Raw genomic sequence first — 24,257 nt, forward strand, 5'->3', positions numbered from 1 at the left:
TCAAGGAAGCATTTAAAAACTATCATTATATTTACAAATTAAACATCTCTGCTTTTGAATTCTGAGGTCATGAATCTCTTCCTGTTGTTACCACTATAAATACTGTAAGTAGTGGTTAATTGTATTACCTTTATTATTTGTAGTTGAACCCCTTCGTCTGTTTGAGGACCTTGAAAACAGCCACATATTGTCTCAATAATCCTATCAATTAATTTTTTGCCTGGTGCTGTACTGTCTGGAGCATTCCCCGTCAGATGCCCATATGCTATAAGTTTCTGGAAGGGAGAAAAACATAAATAAGAGCTTAAAAAAATAAAGTCAGCTTTTCATTGGAATAAATAAATGTATTTGATAGCTCTAATTTGCACATTGGAACCAAAACTGCACATTTTACCCCAACTCTCAGTAAACATAAAGGATTTTTTTTAAAAAAAAAAAGGTCCCCAGATTTATTCAATTTTCACTGGGCAGCTGCAATACAAAGTTTGTCAACAAGCTTAACATTAAAGCTTTTGGTTCAATAATTAATAATGTTTTAAAACAAACAGGATTCTAAAAAAAAACAACCACTCACATCACACCAGTCTTCAGTTGTCATCAGCACACGTGTTTTTAATACCAGATAAACTGGCTACAAATGCTTTCTATTTAAGCTACTAGCTAGTCTTCTCTTTTTAAATGTTGTATTATCTCTTTCTCTCTCTAGGTCTTCAATACTTCAAAAATGAATATATTACAAAATTAACAATATTCTGTTCCAAACACTTTAGGCATGACAGTATTTGTAAATCCCCACGACCTCCCCGTACTTTAAGGAACAGAGTAGCAAGGCATCACAGTGGGACAGCACAGCAGGTATGTATAGGCCTGTGAATGTAAATAAATAAAGAGAGAGAGTTCAAGTTTGCTGTTGTCAGGCCACTCAGGAGGAAACAATGGCTAAATTCTGTGCTGAAAACAATGTATGTGCCAATGAGCTTTGAGAAACTAGACGTCTCACATTTACAATATTTTATTGCAATTATAAATAGAATAAAAGGAAACTGTTAACTATATACCTGCAATTAGTGAAGCTTCAGTCTTTCATTTAGGTTATTGACAGTATTTCAGTTCATAGGTATATAAGTGAAAACAGGCAGTTGTTCACTAACATAATAAAATTGATCCAAAAATGCAGCTACCTGTGGCAATATGCATGTACAAAAATAAACAGACGCACTACATTATAAATAGGACATATTCACCTATTGTCAGATATATAGTTGATTTCATTGTGTGTGCAATAAGGTAAAATAAACTTAACAACAAAAAATCAACAACATTATTTGCTACATGTAACTGTTACTGCCCCTTCAAATCAACAGAATTTTGTAGTTGACAGCTGAAACTCATCTTCGTACAGACCTGTAAACAATCTAGAGATGTACTGACAATCCTGGGGCACTTCGACTGGCATGCCAACTCAAATGGTAGGAAGTACTTGTCTGCTTCAATAAAGCTCGTCTTTGATTTCACAGGTGGAAGAGTGCTTGAACCAGGCTTTGCTTCTCCATGAGGGGGACTAAACAGAACGATTTAATTAGAATGCTGTAAGTCATCACACAAATAGTTCTCACCACTGCAACATTTACGAATGAAATAAAATATCAAGAAAATCAGCATTATGAAAAAATAACTTCTATGAAATTAACACAAATATAAATATTCCTATATTATATAAGTCATATAAATATTCCTAACAGCTTTTATACTATATCTACGTCTTTTATGGATGAGTGCAGTGACCTACTTGCACACTAAGTAGATATTCAGTGGTCCCTACTGGTTTGAAGGCATAAAAAAAGATTTGTTACCCCTGAAAACCAGGAAAGCCCCTCCTCAAATGGTGGGTAAAAGGTGGGGGAGGCATTAAATAGCACTTCCACAGTCAGTGATAATTCCTGGAGAAGTCTAGGAAGACGTTACACTGTTGGAACAGACCAAATGCCAACTTGCCAAAATAACAAAACAAAAACAAACAAAACCCAGAAAAACCCACAAAACTTAGCTCTATTTGTGCTCCAGATGACACCACAGAATTTCAAAGTTCAGTGGTTATCACTGTATCTCACTTGGGTGAGGTATGCAAAAAGACTGTAACCGTACAATACTTGAGATGATTATAAAATGTCGAAGTCTTATTGCTTAAAGCATCTTTAGAAGCAACATGCTCGTTAAAAATAAGCAAAAATGGACAATTAAGAGTAGGTAGTTTTTCACTAATTCATGTGCATCAGTGTAGTCTGCCTTTGACTCGAAGCAAGATGTTTGGATTTTTATTCCATAAAATAGCTCATCACCTTTATAAAAGCATTCCTGATGCTTTTTGTGCACACATACATATCTTTACACAAAGGGTAAACTACACTGTCTTCCACAGATTTGATAAACAGTATGAAGAAAAGAGAACATAACCTCATATTCTGTAGTGAGACTACAAAATTCTTGCAGTAATTCAAACGTGTATTTACAGAACAACTAGTTGAAAATGAAGGTCCTCCACATTTGTTGCAAATTAAAGCAGACGCTTCAAGGAAATTCTTCATACCCAGGTGGTAGAAAATAAATGTTTTTCATGTTGCTGAAATAGAAGAATGAACTGCCAAGAGCTTATTATGAATCCGAAGAATGAATGCAATCCCATGCATCACGGAGAAAGCCTTAAACTAACCAACGTGATAAAATACCAGTACTTCAGCTTTTCAAGGAGCAAGCTGGATTGTCCTTGAGAAGATGTCTGGTACCACATTCAAACAGCCCTCCTTCCGTAGGCTGCTTTAAAAGGGCACCTAAATTCTAAGTCTTAATAGTGAATAATTAGCGTTAAGATTTTACTTTTCTAATAAGTAATTTCTCTTTTGAAGGCTTAAGGATTTCTCTATATTTTTTGTTGAAGAAAAACAGAGATTTGTTTTTCTATCATCAGATACATGACTTTATTTATTGCCCAATATTGTTTTGCTGGAAACAGAGCTCTTTTGGACAAAACCCAGATCAGATAAATTGCAGAGGAAGAACATGATCCTTCTACATTCTTAAACCTCCCTGAAATTCCTATAAAAGCTTTTCTGTGAAGAATGGCAGGGTGATATCTCTCGCTCTTGTCTGATGACAAACTGTTCTTCATCTGTTGATTATGTCTCCTAATATTAAAATTAGGTTAAAAGAACACTCCAGAAATAAAACTGGAGTTTTTCAGAAACAAGGAACAGGCCATAATGAGACTCAGAAAATGAAGAACCTGTGCCACACAAAGCTACTGCAGAAGCCTGAAGCTTCTCTTAATTGAAGGCCAGTAAAATTCCCCCAAATAAGAAATAATTAAGGTGACATTACATTTGTCTCTGGAAAGATAACTCAGTAAGTTCATCACCTTGCTGATGATGGGAAGGAGGGGGACAGCAAGGAGTGGGGACAAGGGTAATCCAAAAGGTCTTTCCTTCTTAATGTCATTCAAGAAATTACTTCAGATGTTTCTTTTTTTTTTCTCCTCCATCAGACTGTGTAACCAGAAACTGTTCCTAACAAAACCTTCTTCCACCAAGGGATCTACCAAGTATCAGGAATATGAAATATGCTGATATTTACATATCAGTCATAGAAACAAGCTAACCTAGGTATCAAATAATAAATAAGATTCTGGCAGCATCTGCTGTGTAATGGTTACATAAATCATCCTGTCCTTTTCCATTCCATTCCCCTCTGTCCGACTGCCAAATACCAGTCCTGTTTAAAAACAAAAGAGGCAGTATTCCATGCAATTTCTGGGGAACTACAAATGATCTGTTTTTCAGCATGTTCCAGGTTAGCAGTGAGAACAGTTTCCTAGATCAGGGACTGGAAAAAATTAACCAATTATTGCTAGAAGTCCCTTGTTAGGATATTCAAATCTCAATTACAGAAATAAGAAACTGAAAATACTTTTACAAACTAAGAGGTTTCGCTATAAGACACAGAAAAAGAATATTTTCTCCTGCATCTAAAAAAATTGACTATACAGTAAGAATAGGGTAAATCCATTCACATCAATGCCTTCAGAGAAGCTACAGGCTACTGTCAGATTAAACTTAGAAAAAAAATCCAAATCTATTTAAAAAACATACATGGACACGTGACACATACACATTATATATACCCCAAAATCACAACTTCAAATATTAATTGGACAGAATTTAAGCACTGGAAATTTCAGAAATGGCTGAACCATGCTTACATATGTCATTATAATTTAGCTCTGTCATTAGTTTTCACACGGTATTTAATGACGGGACCAGATATTACTTTTCCTTATTTAACATTATGCACTTTTTTCTAATCATTCTTCAAATTTTGTACTTTGACTTTATTTATACTACCCTAAATACTTTTTATAAAAACACATCATTATTATCTGAGACTGCCTGTGGTGCTTAGGGCAACGTTATCTGAACACTACACAAATATTAAATTTGTTTTTACAGCCTTACTATGAGCTGATAGTATAGACTTTATTTTACAAGCTGGAACTGAAGCACAGTGACTCAATCAAATGCATCCATTAATTTTTATATGCCCAATTTGAAAAGCCGTGAGAATAAATTGTTCATGTATTTGATATTAAATAGTCCTCGACATCTTCTGAAATAAAGTTCCCACTTGCCTTCTTTCCAGCTAGAAGTGCTTAAATTTCCCAAGCCAAAACTTGTAGCTCTCCGCTTGAATGCCCAAAGATAAAGCACAAATCACCAGCAGCCAGTTTTGACATCTGCGGTTTAAATGATTTGCCTAAAACAGGAATTCAGTTCCCAGGCAGAGTGCAGGTCCCCAAACAGCATTCAACTGCTTAAGCTGTAAGAAAACTTTCACCATCAGTCTCATCCACTAATCTGGTTCTTCCAACAAGTAGTACGAACAGGCACCACACCACTGCCCTGACTCACGATTAATAATCTACACTGAATGAGTGATGAAGATCATCCTGTGGAATGTTTAATTTCAACACTAAAAATGTTGAAAGTTTACCAATATTTAAAAATTTACTTGCTGATAGGGGAAGGGTGCTGAATGCCAGCTTTTGCTTCTGCCATCACTTCTAGAGGAACTGATTAGAGGAACCTACACCTATTCCTTAACAAGATCCTTTCCACACTTTTCCAATTATACTAGTCTTCTCTACCTGTTCCCACTTTCTCACCTCAGCTTCCCTCCTCTTGCTTGCTCACAGTTCATGCCCTTTATTTGCATTCCAGGCCTTCGCCTTCCTCTGAACCCCTTTCAAATCCTTTTTAAGCTCAGGCCCCTCCACCACTGCTTCCTTTCTGCGCTTTCCCCAAAGTCCTTTTCTAATCTTGACCCTTACTCCTACCCTCCCCAGCCAGCTGATTTCACCTTGTTCCCTCTACTCCCAGGTCCTGTGCCTTGCATCCCAACAGCCAGTAACAAAAGCTGCATTTTTAGCACATTTCCAGATATCGCCAACCTTACAAATTATGTTGAGAATGCTTTTCAGAGTGAGCGCATGTTCACAGTGCAGAATAAGCATGGTACACATTTCAAGAAGGTAAAGCGCGATCGCTCAATATGATGAACTATCACATACCTTTGCTTTTCTGTTTCAGCCTTTATTTCCTCTGTAAAATGAAACAAAGGCATAGTTACAGAAATGGAATCATAACCACAAACACAAAATGAAATAACGTAAAGTGATTGGAAAGCAAAACTATTTAGGCAATCATCTGAAACCAAGATTAGTTTAAAACATTAAATACATGGTTATAAGCAGTTTTGTGTAAGTTTCTACTGTTCAATTGCATTGGTTGCAAACTATATCGAAACTACTTTACAAATCTGCATTACAAACTTAACACTTAAGCTTGCATCCAGTCACGCCAACTAAACACCAGGTCCCCAGAATGTTTCTGCAAACATATATAGATAAATAGTCCTCTGTAATTCCCTCCCCCTTTTCACAGTTCAAGTATTTAAAAATGAGGAAAACTCAAATATTAAAACTATTCATCTATCTGTGAATGATATACCGCTTGTTAAATCTGGATTTTTATAGACAATAAAGAAACCACCACTGCTGATTCATACTTAAAGCCCTTCATGACTAATAATTGTCTTTGGTTTTAAACACCTTTAGACACCAAAGTAATGACTGGGGCTGGGAGAGTGTCTGAAGCACCTCTATTTCATACTGTGTTATAATGAATTAAACAAGAAGACTAATAGTTTAATGCTACTGACAAGACTTTCTAAGTACCCTTCTACAATATGTTTTAAAAGTAGTTTAAAAATGCTGAAACTGACTTTAAGAAACATCTTCCATTTCAAGAGTACTTCTGTTTGCATTCTCTGTTTACTAAAACACATAAATCATAGGACTTAAGTCTATAATGACTAGGATTTCCAATGTTGTAGGAACATTCTTAAAACAAAATCTACAGGATCAAGTATGACTATATATATACACACACAAATATGTTCTTAAAATCATCTCGAAATCCATTCTAACATCAAAAGCTTCTAAAACATGCAAAACCACAATCAACTAAAACCAACACTTTACACAGATTTTTGTTTATACCCTTTGAACTAGTGGTGTGGACTGATTCTAACAACAACAACAAAAGAATTAAATATTTCTAACTAAGCTCCCACACAGCAAAAGCACACTTCATCCATGTTCAGTCACTCGTTTACCAGTTTACATGTCCATACTGTTTCACTTATTTAAGACAGGCACCTAAGTTTGGTTGTTTACCACAAATTGCTAGCATGAAGTATGTTTACTAAGAGACTTGCTCCATGTAAAGAAAAGCGAATGTAATACGTGCATCTGAACCCAAAATCTAACATTATTTTTGATATGACTGGTATTCTTGTTTAGTCCCAGCAAGACCCAGTGGTTAGCGAGCCAGTGGTTTATCTCAGAAATGTCTAGTCTAGATGTGGTCCAAGTCCATGTTATCCAGGACTAGGAAAAAAAAATAAATAATTCCATATTGCAGATATCTAATATTCCTCTACAAGTCAACAAATCATAAATAGAAGAAAAAGTCCATAGTCAAAGTTTCAGGGAAGTATGCCTTCCTACCAGGCTACGAGGCTTCATCCGTTTACTCACTTGAAGACAAACTCCTGACCAACAGAAAGAAGCCCTCTCCTTCCTTTCCAGTGTCTTTGCATCTTTATTTTACCTTCTGCCTCAGCATTCACACCCAGAAGTGATGCTGTGAGATGCTCTCAAGTCTGTCCAACAAACTGCGTTGCCAACCTGCATGTACAACTGCAGAACGGCTTCCAAGTTTAAAGTTTCCAATTGAAGTGGCAAAACCGAGCAGATTCTTGCCCAATACCTTATTATTCAGAGCACAAAATGAAACAGTACACAACAGAAACTAATGGAATCTTAATGATCTGCTCAGATAGTAATCCTAATAATGCCAGCAAAATATTAACAGATTCTGGCTGTAAAATAACACAAGGTATTAGTGTCATTGAACAGTAGGGGACAGACACTTAACACTGAAGTAGAAATTCAAGTGCTGAACTTGAATTAATTTGAGCACATAGAAGACTAACAGCATCACTCTTTTAAACCCTCATTTTTTAAATATTAAGTTCACGTTCAAAACAACACAAAAATTTAGAAGCTAAAGTCATAAAAATTCAAAAGTAGTCATGCTAGCCAACATTTCTTATGTATCATATTTGAATTCTGACCACAAGCCATTTCCAGGCACATGAAGGACAAGAAGGTGATCCGGAGTGGTCAGCATGAATTCATGAGGAGTCATGCCTGATCAACCTCATCACCTTCTATGATGAAATGATGGGCCTAGTAGGTGAGGGAAGAGCAGTGGATATTGTCTGCCTACACTTCGGTAAGGCTTTCAATGCTGTCTCCTGTAAGATTCTCAGAGAGCAGCCGATGAAGTTTGGGCTGGATGAGCTGACAGTGAGGTGCACTGAAACCTGGCTGAACAGCAAGGCCCACCAGGTGGCCATCAGCAGCACAAAGCCTGCTTGCAGGCCAGACACCAGCAGTGCACCCAAAGGGATGGACCAGGTCCACTCCTGTTCAACACCCTCATTAGTGCTCTGGATGAGGGGGCAGAGCGTGCCCTCAGCAAGGCTGCAGGTGACACAAACCAGGGGGAGCGGTGGATATGCCAGGGGGACGTGCTGCCATCCAGAGGAACCCCACCAGGCGGGAGAAATGGGCCGACAAGAGCCTCATGAAGAAACGCAAGGAGAAGTGCAAAGTCCTGCACGTGGGGAGGAACGGCCCCAGCCACCCAGCTGGAAAGAGAAGGCCCTGGGGGTCCTGGTGGCACCAAGCTGAACACAAACTGGCAGCGGGTCCGTGCCACACATATACCCTGGGCTGTGTCAGGCAAAGTCCTGTCAGCAGGTCGGGGGAGGTGGTTCTTCCCCTCTGCTCAGCACTGGGGAGGCCACACCTGGCGTACTGTGTCCAGGTCTGGGCTCCCCAGTACAGGAGAGATGTGGAGCTACTGGAGAGAAGCCAGCAAAGGGCCTCACAGATGATGAAGGGACTGGGGCACCTCTCCTGGGAGGAGAGGCTGGCACCTGGGACTGCTCAGCTTAGAGAAGGGCAGGCTCAGGGGGGTATCTCCTCAATGTACACAAATACATATACAGACTAAATTTCAGATTACATTTTTATCAGATTTTAATAACCTGAAACACACAATAGTTTATGCAACAAATTTACACAAGGTCACTCAGGTACAAGAGTCAACTAGTCTTTATTGATAACACAAATATTTATGAATTTGCAAGTTACTTATGTATTTGCTAGTGGAAGCCAACAAATCTATAATAAGAATCATTTGTACTATAAACAAAGAACCAAACCAGACACATGGAAAATTTCAGGGAAAGGAAAAAAAAAAAGCTTTAGATGGAAAATGAGTATCCATGCGTCAAATGGCAGTAGTGAGACCCTTCTTAAATAAGAAAAGCAAAAACTCCATGATCTTCTCTAGAAATTTAGTTTGGGAACTTCTTCTCTTCTAAGAAAGGAAGCAGTTAAAAAAAAAAAAAGAGGAAAATCAACAACCAGAAAGACTGACTCCTTTAAAAAGGATAAATCAATAAACAGATAAGAAATCAAGTGTTCTTTACTTTCCAAAACCACCAGAATGCAAATCTCTGCTTCAACAGCTCAGCTTGCACCATACCGTTGGCATGCTGCACCCCTTAGGCTGACTACTTGCCCTTAGGAAAGGGACAAATTATAGCTGAACTCTTCCAGTTTTCAGAAAGAAACAGTTATGATTGTTAAATGAGTGTGAAAATTGCTTACGGAAGTGAGCCAGTTCTTCAGCTAAACTTGTGTGTCCCCAGCCTCCCCCTTCCCCCATGCACAACAATAGTTTCTCATTGAAAACACATCTTAAGTGCAAATATTCTTCCTGTACTATTTAAAGCAGATGTGACAAGAGGCAAGCGTTCAGCTACTCCAGGCAGTTTTGCAAGTTTGAAAACCTGTGTTCAACTGTTACTTAAACAAATTTCTTCCCCTGGAAGAACTCCATGAACAAAGACAGCCCCTGGCAAACTGAAACATGAAATAATATTCATGAAAAGATAGATCAGAATTAGTGGCTCTGCTTTGCACTGACTCCTTTTATTCTTAAACTAAAAGAATGCATCAAACCCAGCAGACTTTCATCGTGGTGCTACATTGGATTTTTTTTTTTTTAATTTTAGTCATGTCTGCAAGTAGTGTTATGATTTACAAATAAGAGATTAAATTCAAATAATCCAATGTGAACTGATTACAGCCCTCATTGCACTGCTGATATTCTAACAAATTATCACTATCATTTCTTAAAATAGTGCAAGAGGTTGTCTTCACAATAGGTCACAACAATTCATAACAGAAAATGGCAGCTTTTGCAATTGAAGGAAGTATACTACAATTAAAAGGAAACGTTTTTGCAAGTGTCAATCTAATTAAATGTTACTGCTATTTCAAGGAGCATTGCATCACTCCATTAATGTGAAAGTACAGGTTACATAAATAAAAACAAAGGTTCTTTACAGTGGCCAATGCCAATTCTTTTAGGAAGCCAAAAGATTTTAAATGGCAGTTAAATACATGACAAAATACCACTGCTTTTAATGAGGTAGATATCAGACTTTGAGTTTACTTTTAACCTCGAGAATGGGGAAACCCTAATTTCCATCACTGCCTGACTGCTCCCCTCTCCTCTCCACACCAAAACACAAGTCAATCACTGTACAATTTCACAGTCATGTAATAACCACATCAAATAGGAAGCATATAGAAATTTGAGAAGCATCATCAGAAAAACAGATTACAATGAAAAAAAACTAACAATTCTTAATGCTAGCTAAACAATCTGCTAATGACAGATGAACCAAAACACTGAGATATTCTTTTGAATGTGAAAAAGTACCCTCTGCCCCCCCAAAAAAACTAAAGATCATCTAGAAAAGAGAGAGAAGACAGGCTTGAAAATATCGTCTGCTTCCTTGTTTTGCTCTCCCCTCTCCAAAACACACACACAAAACCACAAAGGAGGGGAGTCAAAGGCTGGAAAACTTTACTGTCTGAGGATCATCATTCATTTTGAGAAGAAAGAGCAAGAGAAGATGTAAGATGCTAGAATAAGGGAAGAAGACTATAGAAAAAGACTACAGCTTCCAGTCTTCCAGAGAGCTTACCTGTGATAAAAACACAGAAAACACAGGGTAGGAATCACAGTTCAGAACATTTTGTGGCATTGAAAGGATGATGTGTCCTAAACCAGAATTTACTGAAGTGTATTCAGTGCTCTTAAATGAAGTGCAGCAGAAATATCAAAATAAATCCCTCCCGAAATCTCACTTTCATACACAGCTCCACAAAAAGACCTCTTTGTAGAGCTGTTTCACAAAATTAACAGAAATGTGGCTTTTGCCCACAGAAAATAGAGCTGATCAAAAAGATGAATTCTTCTGCAGCATCTTGCAATGGTATACATCAAACATTCCACAAAGCAGGTAAAATGTGTAATGCACATTTCAACATAATATTCCATTTCATCTATACTTGCACAGACTATCATCACTGGAAAGAAATGTCTGAACAGGTCTAAGAACTTAGATTATTTTATATTATTATATATTATTCCATTCTCATCACTCCAACTTCACTATTTCAGCATGTGATAATTTTTTCTTGCCCTCCTCAGACTGTTAATAGTTTCTACTATAACCAAAAAACAAACCAAACCAAAACACCCCAACCACCTAGTTTCTAGTTTTCTCCCTTTAACGCCCTGTAATCAGTTAATCTCATTAACAACTATGTCTGTAATGACAACTGGTAACACCTAAGCACCAAGGTCAGTACGGGCCAAGTAGGTCAAGCAGGTGCTGTGGGCTGTCTTAACCGGTCTATAAGGCTGATCAAACTCCAACCTAGAACTAATTAACTGTTTGCCCCACAGATTCGGCACAAAAGATGATTTAAACCTTGGCTATACAGAAGGACGGAAGCTCTTCTCCAACTCCCATCTGAAATTCAGTTATGACTGGGTGGTTCTCTTGGTTCCTGTGCCTCAGTTCTCTGACATCTCAAATGGACCCCTCTCCTCTAGGTTATCTTGAAGTTCTACGTTTCTATGTAAAACTAGTTCTGTATTTCTTTCTTCCCTCCAAATACTTAAGTATGCTGTATTTTTTTCTTCAGTATCATGTAAAATTTAAATATTATACAGTTACATTTTGGCACAGGTCATGGATGGTCATTGTTAGCCCTGGGAACCCTTCCTGAAGGGAAGCCCTGTGTCACCAGCCGTAAGGCCAATAGCACACAAACCATGTCAAGTTGTATGTTAGGTAGCAGGGAAAAGAATTCTTATGAACCTTGCCATATGGAAAAGAGCAAACTATTTACTGTAAAATTGGAAAATACTTCACAAGTTCATTACACAGTACGATGGCAGAAAAAAAAAACAAACACACTTAGAAGCATTTAATACATTTCTCACACATTTTTCCATTCTCACATCAGACTTCTTACATCAAAAACAAAAGAACATGCTATGTTTCTGCAATTCTATATTCCAAACAAGTGATTTTGCCAGCCAGAGAAGCACATGTGTAAGTCAATTCTAAAAGGATTTGTACATCTGAAGACAAATATTTAGAGTAAACAGCAGAATTCAAGCTTATTTACCTAACTGAAAGTCTACTGGAACAGGAAACATCCTGTATTTTCACTGGAGGAAAAACTGCTGGCTCATAAAAAATCACACCCTGAATTTACACACCTGTTCCTATGCTCACTGGGGCAGAGGTAGAAGTAGCTTTGCTTCCACTTAGCACTGAAAAAATTGGAATTTCCAACTCTTCTTAAAGCCAAAAGTGTGTGGAAATTACTGAATTTCATAACCCTGTTACAACTGAAAAAAAAAAGCTATTAACATAATGAACTGATGACAGCGTGTAGTGGCATTTTAAAGAACTGTAACCATCCTGAGTAATCAGTAGATAGAGCTCACCAAAGCAGCTCTGAATGCAATCCTCTAAGGAAACAAGTCAGTGTTTGGAGTTCATATTACTTATGCCATAGAACATTAACATGAGAAGAAAGCAATTTGAATTCATTTATTTTGAGTCAAAGAACATGAATGAGATCCAAGGAATGTGCAGCGAAGAGAAATTTAAATTATATTAATATCTGCATTTAAAAAAGCTATTAAAATATTAAAGGCTTTGCTTGAATTGACTTGGCTTGCTTCCTTCTATCCAGGTATTAGTAATTGTCTCCAATGTTATGCAAAACATTGTGGAAATCGAGGATTACGAAACCCACATTTTTTTTTATAATTAATAATACTGAAACTGACCTTCTTCACGTCTGGGTATATGGAAGCCCTCAATGACCAAGCAGTCTAAAGGTACATGTCAATATAAAAGCACAAGATAAAGTTAGCTAGACTGTAAATAATAGAAAACGAGAAATTAAATTTTTATTTGAAGACAACTCTAATGAACTACATTCCCAACTATGTAATATGATTACAATATATATGGTGATAGTAGTTAAGGAATTTTTTTTTACCAAGTCTGAACTTACAGAAGATGTACAAACCTAACAGGAATAAAGAAGTCTCCCCCCCAAAAAGAAAAAATTCTGAGGAGCCCATGCTGAATGTTCTTTCTTTCAAAATTGGATATTAGAATATATTTCTAAATAAGGATCCCAAATGTCTTTCTTTTCTTGGTATCTGCTAATCAATTAATTTCAAGCAGTGTGAAAAAAAAATCTCTAACCTATTCAGCTAAAGTAAGGGAGCATTAACACCTGAAAGTCAACAGCAGACTTCAGAAAAAATAATAATAATTAGGAACAAGAAGTCCAGACAATAGAACAGGAGAAACACCCAGCTATTTTTAACTCAAGATCCCTTGCATTTGGGCAACGACTCACAGATGATCTCCATGGGCCATTTCTGCCAAGTCAGTAGGTCTGAGATAAAACAGAGGGCACATGTAAAGATATGTGTGGCAAATATGGCATTTGTTCTTACCTAAACTTTGTTCCTAACATTTAAACCCCCTGCAGGTCTTTCAAACAGCTGAGGATTTGCTAAGAGACGAGCCGTGTCAAGCACAGACAGCACAAAAGTCTTCTGCAGGCTTCCAGCTCACCACTCTTCTTGACAGAGCCTCTGACTAACTCACTACCTCTGAACTACTCCAGTTCCAACACGTTTTCTTGTACTGACAATGAATGAAGAGTAGTAACTGGCAAACAGATTACGTTATTTTCCTCTCCCATTTCTTTTTTAATTGTATAGGCATACTAGACTTCCAGAAGCTTTTAATACATCTATCTCCAGTGTTAATTTCTTTCACTGTATGTAAATAGCAAACAAAAAAAAGGAAAACTTTATAACAAGATTCACCGGGACCCTGAATTACCATAAAATAATTAAAGTTTAATGCAATACTGTTATTCTCCTTGATGATCAAATCAGGTTGACCTCCCTAAAACTGGTAGAAGCGTATGCAAATTCATTATAGGAAGATAGTACTGAAATGATCTGTATTTTACACTCTAGAAGAAACCATTAACTATGAAAACTGAAGTTTTTCTTTAAACGGGATTCCCAAGATACATACTATGGCAATTTGTCTTCCTGTAAACCCTATGAACAGCTTTCCCTATCACACCTTCCAAAACACAAAGACATCTCCTCTCTTCCCCCAAATCCTCCCAAACACAGTGAGACTATGAGACAGACAAAAAAGTCCTATTCTGGGGAGTCCAGGAAGAGACCGACAGCAGCACTGGACTTTCAGGGATGTAGTTTTCATTCTGTTTTAACCTAGAAAGCTAACCTTACCCTAATGAGGAACAGGAGTGGAAGAAATACAGATAAAGGTACAGATATATAGCACCAACACGTGAATTTCAACTACGTATGTTCTCCCTGTTGTAGGATACCATGAGTGTTTCCCCTCAAACTCCTGAGCCCACACCTTAGCACTGACGCTCAGATTTAGTTTATTTATGCATCTGCTCTTCTGACTGCTGTTATTTGCTGTGGTCCATTAACTTCCTTTCTCCTCTACATTGTCTCCTCTGCAAGATCACAGCTCACACGGCTATGGTACAAGGACAGAAAAGATTTAAGCAAGATTGTGCAGATTTAAGCGAGTCACTGCTGTGGTCTTCACGCAGCATACTACTGAGGCCATCAAACACATAATAAAAGCAAGTAATTCTAGTACAGCCTTGCAAAGCAGACGTAAGAGTACAGTTGAACACTTCACCTGCTTTCCATCACAGCTTATTACACTGCTCCAATTTCATGGTTACAGGTATTGAGGGAATAACTAAGGAAGCACCAATTAATCACACAATTTAAGAAATGCTCCAAACACCAGTTATATTTCAAGTCTGACAACTCTTGATGAAATTCAGTGTAGATCCTCCTTGTCATGCTCTTACAAAACCCTGAAACCTCTAACCAACTGAAGTACTACAGCTTATCTCGATAGGTTAGAAAATAGGGAGTGGTAGGAGTGGTACCCTCTGAAGTGTGTAGAGATATAAGAATGTGTATATGCACACACATACATAGGAACACGAAAACTTGTACAGGTGAGGTGCTTAAACTTCAAACTGCACTAATTCTCTAAAGCAAGAGCTAATATAAGGAAGGAACATGGTGTGTTGTCATGTCCTATGCCGTATCTTCTGATCTGTTGGAGGTTTGCGGCCAGTCGCATTGAAGCATTTCTCTACTTTCACATCTGCAACTCAAAACACAGCAACTGTGTCTGATGGTCCTTGTTGGGCTGTTCATCTGCAAAGCAATCTTCTGAACTTTATTTACAGTGTCATTCATACAGACAGAACCACAACTTCTCCCCTCCCTTGCTCACAATATAGTTATCATTTGGGAACACGCAACTGATATAAATTCAGAAACTCGACGTGTCTTGATGCGGCCAACCTCATTACCTACTCCTTCGGGTTATTAGGTATGATGTTTTCAAACAGAGCGTCCCTGGGAAATCTCTTCAAAAGAAGAAACTACTCTACTGGCCTCTTTCTGCTTAAAATTAATTCAGAATAGTTCAGTCCAGGGTGATTACAGAAAACCTAGTCCTGAAACATCTTTCTACTTGCTAAAGCCCAAGTCTTAAAATACTGTCACTCAAGTTGCTTCACTGTTCTTCACAGGGAAGGGGGACACAAATGTAGGTCACACATTGCCAAGAATAACTGAATTGCACTCACTACCATTTCTAATATGTGGCAGAAAAGCTCATTTTCTGTAGCAGTAAATCCCTCTGCCTCCCTCCAGTATTTTACGAGTCCCCATCTTTTCTTAAATCTACAGAAAACTCCCAGCAGTATCCAAACTTGGGTCTTCACTCCTCAGAGAAATTTCTTATACTTAGATCAAAATCAAAGAACGGAAGCAGACTTTATTTACACCTTTAAAACACAGTTAAGAGGATAGCGATACATCTTTATTTTATCAAACAGTACACACCTTTAAACTACACCTTGTTCCAGCCCTTTTTGATATCTCCTCCCGCTACCCCCAGTCACTGGTTTCACATTAAGAACTGGCAGCACAAGCTGCCGAAAAGATGCGTTAATATGCAAGCAATTTGCTTTCTTACCAAATACAGGCACCTAACCAGACTAAAGAAATGATCTTGCTGAGAGGCTTGGTTTCCCAATATGCTTTGCCCAATCCAACAGAGGGTGACCACTGAAGAAGGCGGTTCCTCCTAACTGCACGCTCCTTACACATCACTAGCTTGGTAATTTGGGTTTTCATTGGGTCTTCTTTCTCACGTACTACGTTAAGATTCTTGTGAGGCGTGTAAGTCCTCCTTCCAGAGGCTTCTATCCAAGCAAACACACACAGCAACAGCTATCCAAAAAAAAGAAGCACAGCACTTTGAAAACAGTCCCCTCAGATATTATAATTTTATAATATTTTTTCCTCCTCAAACTAAAGAACATGTATGTCGTATGCAGATAGATGAATCAAACACTACACAGGCCAAGAAAACACTTCTCAGGAAGAAAAATTTAAGAATATTGTTCAATACATTGAATGGCACAACCCTTTTTGCTGCTTTATGTGATGTGACCTTCCTCATCACTACAAGCAGCACAATTCTGTGCGCGCTTGCACAGGGACCTTACCAGCTTAAAAGTAATACAGTTATACTGGATTAAGAAAGTAAGAGTTGTTTTTTTTTAACTTGAAGTTCAACTTTTATTTTGTTTGTTAAACATGGATCTGTTCCTTCACCTGGTTTTACCATGTGGCTGAGGGTAGAAACACGAGAAAACAAATGCTTTAGCCATGATCGCTGCTACTGCTGGGGAAATACGGGGTGTTAATAATGTTATAATGTTAATAATGTTATAATGTTAGACTACAATCACAGAAAAACAGAAAATTAAATTCAACGTGGAAACGTGTGCTGAGGGAGGTAATTTATTTCTTTACTAAGGTATATGGGAGGACAAAATGCTGCAGAGAAACAACCAAATTCAGACAGCCCCTTAAAGAAGTCTGACGAAAGGATATGCTACAATTATTTTGACTGGAGTAAGTGTAATTTAAAGAAAGCACAATTTTACTTAGTGTATTAGCATACATTACACTGATTAGTGTATGAGAATTTCCTTACCATCTCTCTGTTACCTAGTACCAAGTTGCTGACCTAGGAACACCATTGCAAGTCTTTTGAGACAAATACGCAGCTCTTCTACCTTAATAATTGATTTGACTTTTCAAACACTCTTGCCAAGAATCATAAGTGCTATCTAACTAACCCATAACAAGGTAAGAGAAACTAATTAAGAATTACAACTTCTATAAAATTGGAATTATAAATCGACATAATTATGTCTTCAATGAAATGAGACTTAGGACAGACTTTATATTCACATCTTCTCTATCATGCAACGCAACGTTATAAAGCACTCCACGTGTACGAGGTTCATAGAAATACCTGTAACTCCACTAGGAAGACAATCTACTCACAGAATTAGGTTTCAAATTTGAGGAGAAAAAAAAGAAAAAGTGAGCCTTATGCAGTGACAGAATTTAATGTTTTAAAGTACTACATAACCGTTCTAGGTTCCTCTAGAGTAGTTTGTGCAAGTAAAAAAACAGTATAGGAAAAAAATGCTTATCTGATTCAACTGATATGATGCATTAGTTCCTCAATGTATTTATCAACGGATAAAACACACAAATGACTCAAAACATCCAGTCCTCTTCTGTATCAGTTTTCTCAGCACTTCATCTGTGTGAAGATTTTCTTTCAGTCAGCAAAATTCCAGCTTGTGCCACGTGTAAGAGCAGGACTGCAGACACTCTCTGAGCACGATGGCTTTACGCTGCCCCAAAGCTAGCAGGAAACCAGTACCTCTGCTGTTTACCATTGTGCAACATGTTTGCCTAGTTCTGCAGGAGATGAATCATAACTCTTCATGTGCCACAACAGCTTGATACGTTGCACTTATGAATTTCAGAGAAATCAAAATCCTCAGTTTTTCTGAAGCATCCTTTAAGAAACGAATTTGGATCTAGGTCTTCATATTTTTCCCTTTGTGCACCGAATATAATATAGCTATCTGGGGTTCACAGTAGAAGTTTCAGGCTATACATCCCTCCAAAAATGGGTGCATGTATATATATACAAAATTTCACACATACACATGTCTCTATGTTTAATGTATGCTTTTTGCTCCCTAGATCTAATCTACAGCTTGAAGAGGAAATTTTAACTTGGCAGAGCACAAGATACACCACAAATATTTAACTAATAGTTTGATTCATAGATAGATCAGGGCTGAAACTGCAGTCAGAAGATATATTTCTAGCCTCTTCCACTGTTTATCAGGCATCCTGATAAACTTCTTATGAAAAATATGCCTATCTACTCAAAACCAATGTATTCTTTTTTTATTTTGGAAGTTAAAACTTAGACTTGTAAATGCAAGCAAATAAAATAATTGTTTATATATGGTATTCCTGGTGAAAGCTATCAGAAATATAGTATCATTTCTTGCACAGAAAGAAAGCTTGTGGTAATACACATTGTCCCTCTTTATGTCAAGCCAGACCTTTTTTCTCCCTTAATACAGTAGGCTATTTTCCCTCATTTTTAAGATCAAGAACTGAAGCACATCCCTCGTACTTTGCTTGGAAAAACATGAGTTTCTGCCAGAATACAAACATGAGAGAAGCAGAAACAAATTTTGCAGAAGTAAAATTACATTCAAAATAGGGAAAACATTTTTCAATCCGATCACTTCTGTCTGAAAACCGTATCTGAAATCAAACATATACAGAACAGAATCTTCCGAATCCATCCTTCATCTGAAGGGACACAATGAGCTGCTTCTTTCTGAAGATCATCTTTAAGTCTGACCTTTTAAGCTCAAAGGAGGCAAACACGAGCAGCTTGACTCAAAAAAAAAAAAAAAAAAAAAGAAAGACTTGATAGTAAGAAATTACCTCACCCATGTGTAATACAATTGCTGGAGTCTTCTGCTGTATACATCCCTGTGAGAAAGAAATTTCTGCATAGGCTGATGTGCTGCTGCCACTTTCTTACCTTTTTGTAGTAGGCTGCCTAGAGAAGTGGCAGTCTACCCCACTGGAAATACACTACTGCTCGAGACAGCCCTCAACCTAATCTCAGGTCCTGCTTTCAACACAATCGACATTGCTCTGATTTTACACCATACATTTCTAAAATACCTCTGTTACACAAGAGCACTTCATCAGTATTCCTTTGCAGTCAAACAGGGAGATAAATAAAAGGCTCAACAGAAACAATTCTCTTATTTATCTGAGAAACTCTTAAAATTCAATTGATATTACTATTTCTGTGTGTATTGATGACTGCAAAAGCACCCCAAACATTCAACAGAACCTACACCCAGAAACACAAACTACCACGTTCAAGGTAGGATCTGGTTTGATATTAAGATATTTCCATCTGTGTTTCGATGTATGCTGTCTAACCTCTTGTAAGGCATGTTGCCCCAGCAATCAGCAGCCGAGAAAAGCTGTGCAGTGTGCTGTAGGACTCCTCTGAGCCCTTCTCCAAAGGCAGCACAGAGCCAGTTAGGATAGCCTGGGGTGTGCAGCAGACACGATGCACGTGAAGACCCCTAACCTTCAGCATCTTTCCTTTTAACTCAGTTCTGTTTCAAGAGCTTATGCCCCTATGACAGGATCAACAACACAGTAACAGAAGAACAAATGACAGATAACGTGAACTTAAGCCACAAAGCCAATTCCTCAGTTTTTCTTTAGCATCAGTATCAATATTTTAACAGCAGCATTACAGCCGCAAATGTAACATTTTATGCAAATACAGTGCTATATAAGACAGAAACTCAAATATAAAGCAAAAGACCATTTCACCTATGTAGTCGGCTTATTTAGGAATCAAAACTTTACGATGAAATATTGATTAGAAAATGAAGCTGTAGCATATTTTGCACCAGTTCAGCTTTCCTTGCGTTATACAAGCATTCTGTTCTTCCTGCTTCAGATACAACACGGCTGTTTACACCTACATGCAAAGTTTAATTCCAGAATTAGTATACCTTCAGTTCATGATGCCATTCCCAGAAAAGCAGTATTTTTACTATAATTGCATGTCATAAGACAGGAATTTTCATGCAGTAGCTTGAATACATTTAGCTAAGAGAACACTTTTTCCTTTGTGGTTAAGCATGCATTTTAATACCTAAAACAACAAAAAACTCAAAGACAATTTAGTAACAACAGTTTTGAACTTTTGCGCTACCCAGCTCAAAAGCTATTTTACCATAGACTGCAGATGTAATGAGCTAAAGGAACGTAAATTTCAAATAAGAGGCACAATGGCAACTAATTAAGCTTGCCAGCCAATGAATGTCTGATGAGCTGCATAAGCAGACCGGTGTTGTAAACTCTGAGAACTGAGAGAACAAACCCAAAAACCAGAACTAAAGGCAGTGAACTGGACTGACCATAAACATACAAGAACAGCAGATCTTTCTTAACAGCCTGACAACTAACCTGTAGTTTGCTGCCAAGAGAAGCCAAGAGCATAAGCTTAAGTAAATGCAGATTAGGAAAGCAGGGCAAGAATGCTGCAGCTGCCCCTCCTACCAGCACCTAGCCATCCCTGGCTCACGCTCTTCTGCACAAGGACTGTTCCTTCAGGTTTGACAACCCCTGCTAAGTTTTCCTGTAATCACTTAAGCCATTTCAACTTTTGGGATCAGTGTAATTATAAGGTGCAGGAAACAGTATTTTTTGTTTCACTTCAAATCAGCTGAGTTCTTTACAGGTTCTCCATACCTGCATAATGAGAAATTACAATTAACCATTCTCCCTTCATGCCTATGCCACTTACACTCTCACAGGCTTCCTTTACCTCTGTTTTCCTCGTTTTTTAATTCCAGGAAGCATGAGGCATAGTCGACTTGATCTCTTCTAGAATACTTTTGATCATTCTTGTTGACCTCCTGTGCATCTTTTCTAACTCCACCATCTCTTTGGCTGACAGCAGCGAGCAGAACTACGTATGGAATACATGATATCTTTATAAAGCGATTTTACAGCTTCATTTTTTTCTTTCTTGTTTCCCTATTTGTCTTTTTGAAAAAGGAATCAATATTTCCACAGAATCACTCACAGCAACTCCAATCCAACGGATAAAAGTCTTACTGAGAGCCTGTGCGTGCACACAATTTAGACCAGCAAACCTCTTCCACCTCCCCTCTCCTGTGCATATGGATTAGTTTCCATTTATCACCACTCCTGCCATTTTCTCAACAAATGGACCAGTGTAACACAACTACAGGTTGCAACAGATTGATTTTGCTCTTGTAAATATTTTTGTCAACCTTTGTCACCTCACAACTCACCCCAAAACAGCACGAACCTCTACAGAGCTGTAATACCACTCGGTTGGGAAAACATCATGTTTACTCCTCAGCAGCTCAGTACCTTCAAGGGCTGTAGGTGAGTAACCTGGTTGAGGTTTACTGGAACTGAACCGTACTGTAAAACGGGATTACCACATGCTCATCTACATACTCACTGACTCTGCCTTACAGATCCAGGATGTTAAGGTTTCCCCCGTCAAGTATGTGCTGACGCTTCCCCACTATTATGGCACACGTACCCATTCTGTTCTCTAGCAGCTTCATTCTTTGTTACGATTCAGATTTGGCAGCCTGAAGCTCTTGAGGTTTCCCAGCTCCTTTATTCCCTTAGCACTTTTTCTTTAAAAAACAAAAAAGACACGCCACTCACATGTAGTACATCCCTTTCCTTCATTAGCAATCAATGAAATGTTAATATTATATAGGTTATTGAACTGTCGAGCAATTTGAGATTGGAGACCCTTTAAAAAATCCTACTCCCAATGAGTTAATACGTATTTTGGATTAAACTTCTAATTGGGAAAATTCTTCTAACTCATTCCTTGGAATTTCTCTGTGAAAAGCTTCCTCAACTTCCATATACAACAAGGCAAAAAGTAGATTTTGGTCTCCCTTCAAAACCTTTATATTCCTCATATGCTTCTGTTATACTATTATCATCTACAGGCCATACAGACGAAGGTCTGTTTTTTTCTTGCTATTTATTCATACTGACTTTATCACAGGCTTTTCATAAGCTTGTATTACTAGCTGGTATACAGTTACTCTAAACATTGACAAAGCACATGACAAAGAATCACTGTTAGCTGTTAACATTTTTCTCCCTTCGAAGTGCCCTCAATTCTTTATTACTTTTCAGAAATAAAAAGATACGTTTTAATGTGTTGTTTTTGTGACTATGAAGCTGAAGCTTCATACTATGAAGCTGGATTTGAGGATATTTTAGCAGCTGCTTGAGCACGTCACGATGAGAATGCTCACAATTACAGACCAGGTCTCCAGAAGGTACATCCTGAACCAGTTCCTGCTCGAGTGGGACTCAAGAGCTGCTTGTTCTATGTCACCCGTAACTGCAGTTTATTTATTTACCTAATATGACTAAGCTTTCTGTAAAGTAGAGCAAATTAAATGTTCATACCCACATAATTAATGCTGCATAACTAAGACTTTTCCATAGATAATCCCCCCACATTCCCAATCTCTTAAGACAGCATCTCATTTTAGAACCACTGATATTTGAGGCGACCATTTTTGAAGACATCTGGCATTCACAGGCAACTACACATACATTTGCTTTTGACATAGTTACCTAATTACGAAAATCTTTCTTGAGACTTCTCTGTTATTCTTTGCTTTGCACACTTGCTTCATTGGTCACAACTGAAGACTAAAATAAATGTTTTACTAAGGCCTTGTATTCATTCTGGCAAGGACAGGCTGCTGCTGCAGAAGAACAAGACCATCATTATGCTTCTCAGTCTTGTTTCTGGACCATTTGGCAGCATGCACAAAAGCCAGACGTCCACTTTTCACAGTCCACCTCTTCATTAATACTCTGTCAGGTAACATGATCCTTCAAACATCCTCACTTTTTCTGAAAGTTTCTTTCAGGAGTAAGCACATATTCGTAGCAATGACGACCCGTTCTTATTCCATACTTTTAAAAAACAGCTACCACAAGCTACTGTTACGTACATTGAAGATGCTCAAGTTTCACACTTTACCCAAGGTAAGAAAAGCCATGGCATGTCTGCCGTCCTCTTCACAAACACAAGCATACAAGTTATTAAATAGGTGCAATAAACATACGGACCAGGGGCATGGAATAAAACAAACCCTGGCATGTAATTACGATTATTCCAAGCCAGGCATGTGAACATACTTATCTCAAAGAAGCTGTTTATTTTGATGGGTTTTCTCAGAACCTTTTGTTTTGTTTAAATAAGATCCAGAGTTAAAACTGATCAAACTGCTTTTAGATAGCTACCTGACAACAGGGGCAGTCATTTGCTGTAATATTTTCAATGTCTATGAGAAGGTTTCACATACCTTTCTGTTAATGTTAAGCAACAAACAGCGTGAATTGTTGAAGACTAGACACAGCCTAGAACAATAAATCCTGTGCAGTGTGAAGTGCTAGGAAGAGCTAGAATCAAACTGGAAGATCCCTTTGAAATATGGGAAGATCTGCATTTTATTTTTAACCTCCATTCTTGCTGTAGAGATTTCATTGAATTTTTTTGCTCTTTTAAATTGCCTTTTAAACTAGCCATTTCTGAGAAGTCCCAAAATTTCTATTCTTTATTTCAGACTGGAATGAAAGAGCCTTAGCAGTTCCACAATACCTTCAGAAATGGCCAAAATACGTACAATTCCCATTAAGCGCCCTGCTCGCTACAGCAACTTCAAAAGCAATCTGCAAGTAGGGATGAAAAAACAAGAAGCAAAACAAAGGACACTGCAAGACTTCTACTCTTTTCAAGCACTAAAACTGTAAAGGTCACGTGAGAGTCCATACATGAATTATGCTACTGGTAAACTTCTAATTAAAAAGCATTATGCCATTCCCCCCTCGCCATGGCTCTGAACCACATGAAAAGCATAACAGCGTCCTTTCCAGATACAAGATAGCCATAATTTCATGATTATCTATAACTTTGTCAAACCACGTTTACGAGGAAAAAAATACACTGAATAACAAAGAAGTGTGGCCTGAAGTTTATTTTTATGTCTCTGGTATGCC

General features: G+C 37.9%; 1 protein-coding gene across 2 annotated transcripts in view; it reads right to left on the reverse strand.

Annotated features, from left to right (window-relative positions):
- ARFGEF1 (ADP ribosylation factor guanine nucleotide exchange factor 1) overlaps positions 1–24,257 on the reverse strand; it is a 93,334-nt gene that overhangs the window by 57,577 nt on the left and 11,500 nt on the right. For both annotated transcript variants that reach the window (XM_040545821.1, XM_040545822.1), the window contains exons 2-4: positions 5,618–5,648; positions 1,405–1,561; positions 129–275 (exon numbers count right to left, since the gene is read on the reverse strand). In XM_040545821.1, coding sequence (XP_040401755.1) covers positions 129–275; positions 1,405–1,561; positions 5,618–5,648 — 335 coding nt within the window. The remainder of the gene's footprint in view (positions 1–128; positions 276–1,404; positions 1,562–5,617; positions 5,649–24,257) is intronic.

This window comes from Cygnus olor, chromosome 2 (genome assembly GCF_009769625.2).
Source record: "Cygnus olor isolate bCygOlo1 chromosome 2, bCygOlo1.pri.v2, whole genome shotgun sequence".
NCBI lineage: Eukaryota > Metazoa > Chordata > Aves > Anseriformes > Anatidae > Cygnus > Cygnus olor.